This window comes from Etheostoma spectabile, unplaced genomic scaffold (genome assembly GCF_008692095.1).
Source record: "Etheostoma spectabile isolate EspeVRDwgs_2016 unplaced genomic scaffold, UIUC_Espe_1.0 scaffold273, whole genome shotgun sequence".
In the NCBI taxonomy this organism is placed as follows: Eukaryota; Metazoa; Chordata; class Actinopteri; order Perciformes; family Percidae; genus Etheostoma; species Etheostoma spectabile.
Window position 1 is genome coordinate 772,568 of NW_022605577.1, and position 11,972 is coordinate 784,539.

The 11,972-nt window shown below is 44.8% G+C and overlaps 1 protein-coding gene across 7 annotated transcripts in view; it reads left to right on the plus strand.

Moving 5' to 3' along the window:
* pld7 (phospholipase D family, member 7) overlaps nt 1-11,972 on the plus strand; it is a 23,920-nt gene that overhangs the window by 4,451 nt on the left and 7,497 nt on the right. For all 7 annotated transcript variants that reach the window (XM_032510853.1, XM_032510857.1, XM_032510852.1 and 4 more), the window contains 7 exons: nt 125-1,147; nt 7,012-7,199; nt 7,915-8,089; nt 8,182-8,296; nt 8,965-9,092; nt 9,785-9,988; nt 10,673-10,812. In XM_032510853.1, coding sequence (XP_032366744.1) covers nt 125-1,147; nt 7,012-7,199; nt 7,915-8,089; nt 8,182-8,296; nt 8,965-9,092; nt 9,785-9,988; nt 10,673-10,812 — 1,973 coding nt within the window. The remainder of the gene's footprint in view (nt 1-124; nt 1,148-7,011; nt 7,200-7,914; nt 8,090-8,181; nt 8,297-8,964; nt 9,093-9,784; nt 9,989-10,672; nt 10,813-11,972) is intronic.

Consider the following 11,972-nt stretch of genomic DNA (forward strand, 5'->3'; position numbering starts at 1 on the left):
TTATGGAAAGTTCCCCATGCCTATCTCTATGTATGGTGTCAACTTATTCAAGCCACTGTAAATAGTTTTTATATACACACAAGATGGATGCATGTTTTTTCTAATGAACTTCTGGCCTCCTCAGGAACTGAAGTATTGTCGCGTTGTGCTGGACCGTCTGCGGGCTGAAGACAAGGCTGTAAGAAAAGAACTCGAGGACAAAGAAGACATGAGCCGCAAAGGTGGGAAACTCCTCTCCCGAATCCCCACTTTCCGACCACGTCCCAGATCCGACATTGAACCCCCCTCTTCGTTAAGCGGCGGAGAAGGAGCTGCTGCAGCAGCGCCTAGTCCCCTGATCCCTGCATCCAAGAGCTCCAGTTCGTCTGAATCTTCTCTGAGTGCGAGCCCCAGGCCGGCCCTCAGACCAGAGCAAGGCTCACAGCAGCATGTAGGCCCCGAGAAAGCTGGCAGCGTGGAGGTTGCCAAGTCCAAGCCGCCTGATGTGAGAGAAACATCACTGCCCCTGCCATCGGTCCGCATTTCCAAAATGGACTCTGAAGCCACCTCTCCTCTAAGCAGCACAGAACGAGCCGCTGCAGCAGCCCCTAGTCCCCTGATCCCTGCATCTAAGAGCTCCAGTTTGTCTGAATCTTCTCTGAGTGCGAGCTCCAGGCCGGCTCTCAGACCAGAGCAGGGTTCACAGCAGCATATACCGGAGCAGGAGGACAGCAGAACATTAGACATAGAAACTGAACCCTTTCAGGATGCAACCATAACACAACTTCCATGTGAGGACTCCATCAGCCAAAGGCCACCGAAAGACGCGGAAGAGTATTTTGCCGTTGAGGTTAAAAGCAGGATTACACTCACTGCCGCTGGAGATACAGAGGACGAGGCTATTATGGACGAACAACCGCCGTGGGAGACGGGGCCGACTGACCCCCCTGATTTAAAGGACAGTAGGTCTTCATCAGATGTTGAATGTGAGGATGATGTTGCAGATGAAAAATCCGACGACCATGATTTAGAGGAGATGAAGAAGCATCATGAACCACTTCTAAGCCAGTTCTCAGATCCTGCAGAGGAAAACCGCAATGTGGATGTGTCAACCTCTCCTGTAGCCCCAGAGAAGCCTCCTGGAGCTCAATCAACCAAGTCAACTAAGGTGAGTCATGTGGTTCTACTGGCCTGACAGATTCCACTGAGATTAGTCATACTGATGTCCTGGTGGTTACAGTCACACATACAGGAATTTCACCACACCCTGCAATAACAGCTACATCATGTAACACAATCCTCAGCTGTTCCCCAGTCTCTTGTCCAAGCTAAGATCAGAACTTCACACTTTTTTTGTGTGTGTAAAGAGAGTGTGTAACAAAAAGGTGACACAAATGTAGACAGACAATTACAGTCACATACAGCAGTTATGTTAAATGTTTGTACGATTAAAGATTGAATGTAGAAATGTGGAGATCATACAGTATATATGTGTGTATATAGTGTACATGTTCAGTGAACCTTAGTAGGGTGGAATGTAATAATTGTGGCAGAGAGGGTAAAATCGATGAAGATAGATAAATAAATAAATAAATAAATAAAACAAAACTAGAACTAGTTTATTTTTTTTTTTTTTTTTAATATTTTATTTTCAATGTCTTTTCAAGTTATAAACAAACAGAACAGAAAAAAGCCACAAAAAAGAAAAAAAAAAACACAACAAACAACGGAGCGCAGGAAAATCAAGATTAAAAGCATGTTTGGGTAATGTTATATTGCGGTTATCTACACGTTCAGATGTCATAGCAATACAAGTTGCAATACAGTCAAGAGCACATCTCTACAGAAAAGAATCACATTTTAAGATAGTCAATGATGGTCCAGATGCTCAGAAAGGGTTTGTGTTTTAGAGGTTTGCATCCGTATCCTTTCCATCTGATGATCCAGTCATTTCATTAAGCCATTTTTGAAAGCAGGAGGATGGGGACTTCCAGTCCAGAAGAATCATTTTCTTTGCGGCAACCATGCCAGAATTAGTGCTTTTTGCATCTAGGCGGATACCTGAGAGCCTTTTCTGAACACCCAAAGAGCGCAGCTCTGGGTCAGGGGCAATGTCAAGTTAAAGACCAGACTGAACCACTGAAATACATCACACCCAAACTTATGTAATTGAGGACAAACCAGAAAATGTGATAGCGAACCCTCGCACCTTCGCATCGACCACACAGAGAAGAAAGTGAGGGTGATTTTATGCAGTTAAGTAGAATAGTGTAATCGATGAACAACTTTATATTGAATCAGTTTATATCTTGCGTTGATAGAGCATGTATGAATTCTAGTCAAAGCTTCAGTCCAGGTATCGTTGGACACCTCAAGCCCCAGTTCGTTAGACCAAGCTTCTCTGAGATGGTGAGTGGATGCGGAGATGGCGAACAGGGACACAAAGCGAGATATTAGGTGCCTGGAGTCAGGAGGAAGCAGCATGAGATCGTAGAATGGGCAACTTGGTGGCATGGTTTCAAAGTTTGGTAGTACACCTTTAGCATAGTGCCTGATTTGAAAATATCGAAAATGATGAGAATTTGGTAGATTAAATTGCGTGGCCAGCTGACCAAACGAGGCAAAATGTCCGCCCACATATAGGTCTCCGAGGGCAACAAGTCCCTTCTCTCTCCAGTCTGCAAACACCCTATCCGCTTGGGATGGTAGGAATGAATGGTTATGACATATGGGGGTGTGTACAGAAGTGTTCGGCAGCTTGCAGGCACTTCTTATCTGATTCAGGATCCTAAGGGAGTTTCTCAAAATGAAGTTTTTACCAATAAATTTAAGAGGAGGCTCTGTTTTGGAAAAAAGCAAGGCACAAAGAGAGGTGCCGCTGTGCACCGCTGCAGCTTCGATGTTTAACCACAGGGGGGAGCTGTTAAAAGCCCCACCGGGCTGACCCTGCCGCCAGTACATCAAGGCCCTTGCATTGGCTGCCCAATAGTAATTCCTGAATACTGGGAGACCAAACCCCCCCTCCTCTGTAGATTTATGCAGGTGCGCTTTAGATATGCGATGCGCCTTGTACCCCCAGATGAAAGGAAAGACAATTGAGTCCAGATTCTTAAAAAATGCTGAAGTGAGAAAGATTGGCAGATTCTGAAATAAGTACAAAAACCTAGGGAGAGCCACCATCTTGATTGCATTGATTCGCCCCACCATGGACAGTGGCAGAGATCTCCACTTCTCTATGTCACCTTTTAACTTCGTGATCATTTCAGCAAAATTAAGTTTAAATAATTGCTTGGGGTCCCGGGGTATTTTGAGCCCTAGATAGGTGAAATGGTCTTTCACCAGTGTAAATGGCAGTGTGTCAAGGAATTGTGGGTCTAAACTGTCAAATAGGGGCATGAATTCACTCTTTCCCCAGTTGATTGTGTAGCCGGAGAGTTTGCCGAATGAATTAATGAAGTCGAGCAGAGGGGGGACAGACACCTCTGGGTCTGAGAGATATAATAATGTATCATCTGCATAAAGACCCACCCGGCTTTCCACCCCGCCTATCTTAATGCCGCTGATGCCAGGATGGCTCCTGATCCCTATCGCAAGGGGCTCCAGGGCCACATCAAAGAGCAGGGGCGACAGCGGGTCACCCTGTCTGACTCCGCGGTGCAGCCCGAAGGGCCCAGATCTATCACCATTGGTGAGGATGGAGGATTTTGGGCAGAGGTATAACATTTTAACCCACGCAATGAAGGTGTCCCCAATTCCAAATCTCCTAAGAGCTTTGAGCATGAAAGGCCACTCTATTTGGTCAAATGCCTTGGCCGCATCAAGGGCCAAGACAGCTGCTCTGGGGTCTCCTGAGTTGCTGGCATATATGTTATTTAGGAGCCGTCGTACATTGCAAAATGAGAACCTACCTGGGATAAACCCTGTTTGGTCAGGGTGTATAATTGAGGAGATGTGCCTTCCTAACCTGTTAGCTAACACCTTTGTGACAGATTTCTGGTCAAAATTGAGGAGTGCAATGGGTCTGTAGTTTCCAGGCTCAGTACCGTCCTTGCCTTTTTTACAAAAGGCAAATATTGTTCATACAGCGACCCCGGAAATGCTTTGTTCTAGTGGAGTCCTGATCATCCTAAGTAAGAGTGGGGCAAGTGTTTATGAATGCTTATAAAACTCACAACCAAACCCGTCTGGGCCTGCTTTGCCAAGGGAAACGATTTAATTGCCTAACTAACTCATCCTCCGTGAAGTCGCGTTAAGTTCCAACCTAGATGACTCATCTAATGTCGGCAGGCAAAGGGAGTCAAAAAAGTTAGTGAGATCTGTGCTAGTTGCACTAGATTTAGCAGAATATAATTCTGAGTAAAAGTCTTTAAGAGAGTATTTATTTCCTTAGGTTGACCAGCAATCTCCTGTTTGTATTTTATTTATAAATTGCACGACTCGCCTGAGCACCCTCAGCTGTCTAGCAGCAGCCTCTCGGTCTATCACAACTCAAAGTGTTTCTGTTTATTTTAAGTATGAGTTGCCAATGGTTTCACTGAGAATGTAGTTATATTCGATTTCAACTTCAAAATCTTGTTATAATCTTCTGTGAATAGAGTCCTATAGGCCGTTCAAGAGCTGGAAGTGCATTTTCAATATCAACCAGGCGATGGCGTTCCCTTTTTTTGAAGCTTCAAATGAAATTATATGGCTCTCATAACAACTTTGAGGGTTTCCAGAGCATTGAGTCCGATACGTCTCCTGTGTCATTGTCTCAGAAAACCCCCAGGGCCGCAGACATGTAGCCCTAAATACTTGGTCAGACAGCAACCATGGATTAAAGCGCCAACAGTAAATTGTTTTGGCAGGGTGAGCTTCAATTGTAAAGATACTGGACTGTGATCCGATATCAATATATTATGATATTTAGTCTGTACGATATTGGGTATTAATTTTGCGTCCACAAAAAAATAGTCGATCCTTGTGTATGATTTATGGACATGTGAAAAGTAGGAATAATCCCTGTCCGTCGGATGTTGCAGTCTCCATACATCAATTACGTTTCTGGATTTAAGTAGGTTATTCAATATTTGGACAGATGCTATGGTGGTTGGAGCTCGAGAGGAAAGTCTGTCAAGGTATGGATCAAGGTAACAGTTAAAGTCGCCACCCATAATTAGATTGGTGGTGCTGAGGTCCGGAATTAGGTCAAATACTTTGCGGAAAAAATTTGGGTCGTCCGTATTTGGACCGTATATGTTCAAAAAAGTGACAGGGAACGAACCAATGTCTCCAGTAATCATAATATACCTGCCATTTGGATCCGTGGTAGCTGAAGTAAGTTGGAATGGAATACCTTTCGAAAGAGAATGGCGACACCCTGGCTTTGGAGGTAAACGGTGACTGATAAACTTGAGAGACCAATTCGCTCTCAGCCGCCTCTGTTCTGGCTTTGTGAGTTTCTGCAGAACACTATGTCTGCTTTAAGCGACCTCAAGTGCGCAAAACCTTACCTCGCTTGACCATGCCCAAGACCGCGCACATTCCATGAGACCAGTGAATGGTACTCATGTCTGTCTGGTTTTCACCGGTGGGGCTCAACATGTAGACAATCAAATAGAGAAGGGTAGCAATCCAAGACAGCCAAAAATGATGAAAAGGTATAAACAATTATTCTGGCAGCTCCGAACAACATCAAACAACACGAATAAACCCCACCTCCCTCCCACAGAAACTTCCCCAAACGAGCATCATCTCCCTCTCATACACTTACTGAGGGCCACCGGACGTATGGCTTGCAAGCACAACTCTAACCAACCGAACTTTTACCTAAACAAGCCGGGGCCCTCTACCGTTCAGAAACAACAAAATTGACATATGAACTTAAAATGTTAATTTTACCGTCAGTGATTGTGAAATGTCCTTTATGCTTTGTGCAAAGGTTGAACATAACCTGATTGGCAAACACAAATCTGTCAGACCGTGTCTGTCATTTCCAGTGTCCCGCTGCAAGTCGCCGACGAACATCATAGCCTTTCGGGGAGTGGAATATTCTGAAGCCCGTTGTGATGGAAGTGGAGCTTGGGGAAACGCAGCTGTGCTTGATTTTCAGCTCGCGCAGGGCTGCCATAGTTCACGGAATCCCCGTCGCTGCTCCATCACCTCGGCAGTAAGTCTGGAAATATGAAGACTTTATGTGCACCATACATGAGGGACGTTGTCGAGCGAGCCGTATTACATCCTTTCTCCTGAAAGTGGTGGACCGGGCGATGAGTGCGGGGTCTGACCGAAGGACCAGAGGCTCCGTCACTGGCCTGGGCTGTAGAGAGCGATGGGCACGGTCAAAAATTACCGGCTTTGGGAGTGAGTCTCGCCTAACAGTTTAGGAATGAGAGCGCTTACAAATTCAGTTGGATTTCCTTTCTCCTCTCCTTCGGGAATCCCTACAAACTTAACATTGTTGCGCCTTGAGCGGCCTCTAAGTCATTTGTTTTGGCTCGGAGGGAAGCGTTCTCCTTCTGTAGCTTGTTGATTGCGGTCTCATAGCCAGCAGACGAGCATGTGGTCTGATACCGTCTCGACTACTTGATCCATTTGGGTCGCAGGCTGTTGTGAGACGATGGAGGGAAGCTAGCTTCTCATCCAGTAAATCGAAAGGGTGTTGATAGTCTTCAGGATCGATACCTGCATGTTTTTCAGTCCTCCATGGGAGAGGCGTGTTGGTCACCAGGTGGTTCCTCGTAGCACCACCACGCTGCCGCTAGCTAGCCTCGGCCTTAGCGGCCTGTCTTTCTTGTCTTTGGCTTTGGGATTAGCAAAAGTCGACATTCCTTGGTCTTAAACGGTCACGCAGGGACATAGAAACAGAACCGGGATGATATTGTCGAGCAAACTTGGTTAAAGACGGCAAATTTAAACAAATACAAGTTGAACGGAGAGGAGCTCTCGCAGAGACGTCTTACTCCATACGCTGCACACTAGCGCCCCCGAACTAGTTTATTTAACTAACACTTTTGTTCACAGGTTTAAAATTGTACTTGTCTTGTTTTGTAGAGTTCAGGATGCTCCAGCTTTGCCCTCTTCTGCCTCCTGCCCACAACCTTGCTGCTTCTCGGGGGGTTGAGCCAGCATGTGTGGCACTACGGGCTTCCCATGTCTGTGGCTCAGCTCACCGCTCAGATGGAACTGCACTGGCTGGAGGGCTTCGGCCTGGTACCGGAGCCTTGCACCACTGATTGTCGGTAAGACACAACCAGGTAGAAGTGTTGATCTCCCCAATCAGTTTTGTTTGTGATGAGCCATGCCGGTTGCCACCAGCAACTACACGGATGTGCACATCATTGTCCTTTTTGTTGTTGAAAAAGAAAAAACCTTGCCTTGCTTCGTGATTTAATTTAGAGTTTTATAACAGAATGAGCTGCAGACAAATAACTGAAAATATTTTGGGTTTTTTCTATAAACTGTGCAAAACAACAGATGTGTCCTCTCATCAAAAGTGACACTGAAATAGTATTTTTGGAGAAAAAAAATATAGTGAAATAGAGTCACACATTAGACCGTTTAGCTTTCAGCATTTTAACCATGTTTAAGCCAGCTAATGTAACTTGCTAACGTTACCTGCTGTGTAATGGTAGCTAGCGTCATGCCCTGGGCCTAGGCTGTTTCAAAATTGCATCGAGATTCAGTTTTTATCACATGTAAATTGATTTTTAAACGATTCACGGTGCATTGATACATCCCTATTGAGCATAAATGCACCCCGCGTTATTAAAATTTTGCTGTTTCGAAGATGACATATGAGCAGCTAAAGACATATGCAAACTAGTAAATCACAAACCAGCCTAACTTAGATGTTCAGATCAGTTTGCAATGATGACTGGATACTGTTTGGTGTGTCAGTGGCTGTAGCTTCAGTCTCTCTCTCTCTCTCTGTCTGTATGTGTTTCTCTTGTCCAGAGTGCGCCTGGTGGAGAGCATCCCCGAGGGTCTCTACCAGCCCTCTCCCTCGTCCAGGCCGAGCATCGCAGACAGCTGGCTACGTCTGCTGGGCAAAGCCAACAGCTCGGTCAATATCGCTGCTTTCTACTTCACTCTACGTGACAGGGAGTTGTTGCACTCCTCTGACTCTCAGGTTAGTTCAGTCAGCGGCATGCCCTACTCTCATTAAAATAAATAACCCTTTGAACCTCTTAATGTGTGGGATTTCATTTCCATATGTTTTAGGGAAGAATGGTCTTTGAGCAACTTAAACAACTTGAATCCAAAGGTGTGGAACTCCAGATTGCCGTGAACGCCCCCCAGACCTCCACTCAAGATACGGTAGAACTGGCTGCAACAGGTACTTCATCACCCGACGATCACTGTGTGTTGCCTCTCTGTCGTGTGCACCATATATTAAGTAGCTGAAGTAGTCAACATAATTTTTTTTTTTTTACTTTTTTGTTGTTTTTTATATGTTCATTGGTTTTCATTTTTACTATAAGTACAACATTGGATCCATACATTTTAGCGTGCAGCCAGACTTAAAAAAAATACACATCCAAAAACAAACCGAAATACAACATCGGCTCAGCTACACATAAAATGAATGAATAGGGCGCCCGGGTAGCACAGTTGGTAGAGCAGGCGCCCATATATAGAGGTTTACTCCTCAATGCTGCAGGCCCAGGGTGGGCCAAATTCTCTGGGCGGGCAAAGCAGAGAAAGTGGATGTCATCCTGCCCCTTATGACGTCATAAAGGGCAAGGTTATAAATCTGCCCATCATTTTTTCAAAGACAGATCAGGATACCCAGGGCTCGGTCTACACCTATCACCATTTCTAGCCACTGGGGGACCAAAGGCAGACTGGGGAACGTATATTAATGTTAAAAAAACTCATAAAGTGACATTTCCATGCCATTGAAATATTTAGTCAGTAATGTAGACTGCAGACACTGCTACTTAGTATATCCAACCGACGCAGGGTTATAATTTGCAGTGATTTCTGATCATGTTTTGTCTCCAGGGGCAGAGGTCAGAGAGGTGGACCTCAAGGCTGTGACCGGAGGCATAGTCCACACCAAGCTGTGGGTGGTGGATCAGAAGCACTTCTACCTGGGTAGTGCTAACATGGACTGGCGTTCTCTAAGTCAGGTACAACAGAGACAAACATGTGCGTTTTCAAATGTATCTGCATTAGTGGGCATTCACACAGCCAAGTTGAGTTGGGGTAGTGCACTTAGGCTGTGGCAGCGAAAAGGTTGAGACTGACTCAACTTTTTGAGAAACGCAACCTCACGTCACGCTGTCTGTACAAAGCCTTAGTGGACTTTAACGTAGCAGTCCTTGGTCCAATCCCAAAGTGAGCCCTGAGGACTAAGGACTAAAGACTCCCAGTCTCAATTGATCTCAGGGGCTAAGTGAGTGAGTGTGTGAGGCCACGTGGGCTCAGATAGGTATAAATGGGAGTGGGATAGCACTTCACAAGATCACATGTTACCTTGGTGACGTTTAATAACAAAGATGTTGCTGACACTTGCTTGAGTTCAGTAGAGCAGAAGGCTCTGCAAAGTCGTGTAATTACAACTTTAGGACTTTTATAAACAGCTGAAGGAGACCCTGTTGTGCGTCTGACCTATGTCATGGCGGCAGAAATTTTACCGTGGCGGGCCGCTTATCAACATAGAGTAAACACTGCCTAGTCCTAAAAGTGCAACGTAATTGTGCGTCTTCCAGATCAGAGGGGGTTCCAGGTTGTAGATACCTGAATGTGCTTCCTGGAGCAGATGATTCGTGGTGGCTGCGACAGAGCTGATGCGTCCTGTGTGTGTGTTGTGTTAAACCAGGTGAAGGAGGTGGGCCTGTCGGTGGAGGACTGCAGCTGCCTGGCCCAGGATGCCTCTCGGATCTTTGGCGTGTACTGGAGCATCGGTGGGGCGAAAAACGGCTCCCTGCCGCCGTACTGGCCTGCTCGTCTCTCTGCCTTGTCCAGCTCCCAGAATCCCATGCGCCTGAAGTTCAACGGAGTGCCTGCTCAAGTGTACCTGTCTGTAAGTCCAGAACTACACTATAAGCTTCCTTCCAGGGGAATGCTTTGGGTTTCACACATGTTATCACAATACAATATAATATTGGTTCTCTACACAGCGATACAATGTTTACTGATATCTTAAAGTCTGTCATGATATAATTTGTATTCAATTCATGGGCCTGCGACCAATGTGAGACGATATTGCATGCCTATTTTAACACTGTTAGATTTATCTCAACTCAAAACAAATGAATTGACAATTGTCTTCTAGACATCTGAATTAAAACAAACCATTATTTTTAAATACATTTCTAAATATAAAGTGGGAATCTAAAATAAAGGGGCCCCTTACAGACGATATGACTCGATATTTTCACTTTGTATTGATAAAATTGATTGTGGATTGTGGATCATTGAATCAATATATATCGATGTATCCCTACACCCCTACTGATTACTATGTGTTTTTCAAGGCTAATATCGATACTTACAAAACAAAACCTATAAAAAACTGACACATTCCCCAGATTTAAGTGATAATGTATACATGTCAGAGCGGCAGATGACATGAGACAGCATGTAGATCATCATATGAGGAATTAGTAAAAGCCCATTTTGAAAAATGAAACGCCCCTTTTTAAATTCTATTCACGTGCCCTGCTGTGACAGAGCCCTCTCGCTGTGTTCTCTCCGTTTCCTGCAGAGTTCCCCTCCGCAGATCTCCGCCCGCGGCCGCTCGGACGATCTCGCCACCATCCTGTCCGTCATCGACGACGCCCAGAAATTCATTTACATCTCCGTCATGGACTACCTCCCTCTGTCGCAGTACACAGAGCCGCTCAGGTGAGGCCGAGCCGCTCCGCTGCAGCATTTACTGCCGACACGTTCATCATCAGACACACAGTCATCTGTTCCATCTTTATGTTGAGTTCCTTATTTATTAGACACAGGTATTACAGTAACAAATACTGCAATGCATCCTGTCTTGTAAGTAGATATAGATTAGTTAATTAAAAGGGTATTTATTGAATAAACCGTCACAACACTGGACTCTGATTGGCTGACAAAGCAGCTTAGTAAGATGAGGTTCTCCTGCTGACTGGAGACTTTCTAGTTCAAATGCTGGAGACTTGCTTATCTGGAAGAAAGCTGATCAGTCCTGGGATGTTTTTAGAAGTGTGGAAACAACCGTGTAGAGCCAAGTTCAGAACAAAGACTTTCGGTGAGATGAAACCGTTTTTACAACATTTGCAACTTTAAAAAAAAAAAAAAAAGAGCGTAAGGGACGTCACCTGTTTCAACAGCCAACAGTGATGCCAGCTGGTAATGTCAGCTACAGACTATAGAAATGAAATGATAATCCAATTGATTTCTAAGTTACAAACTGCCAATACAACCGGTTGACAGTTGGTTTTTGGTGGCGCGAGCTAGAGCGTGACTGAAGAGAGGGAGAGGCGTTGAATCGGAAAAATAAAACCTTGTTTTTGCGGTTTCATCTCGACTAGAAATGCAGCTGTAACAAGTATCTCGCCATCTCTATCCTTATTCACATTTTAAGACGCTACAAATGATGTATCCGGCTACAAAAAAAGCCTGGAAGTTGGAAGTTAGAACGGAGGTACAAAGAGCCGTTGCCATGGAGATGGCCGGGCGCTGTGCGTTGCAAATAGTCGCAAGTTTCAACTTGTTAAATTTGTTTTCTGAACAGGGCTTAAAATAGGGCTGGCAATAGGGAGAAAATCAAATATCACGATATTCTCGACCAAATACCTCAATCTCGATATTGCGGCGATATTCTAGGGTTGACAGCTTTACCAAAATATCTTCACACTTAGATTTTAGATAAATAATCATTAGTAAAGTGTAATTAATGTCTAAGTGGGGAAAAGGCAAATACTTTAACAGCCTGGTTACTGTAATGCAGCCTTTTAAAGCAGAAAAAACGACACTAATGTCATATTACGATGTCACGAGATCCAAAATCTAAGACGATATCTAGTCTC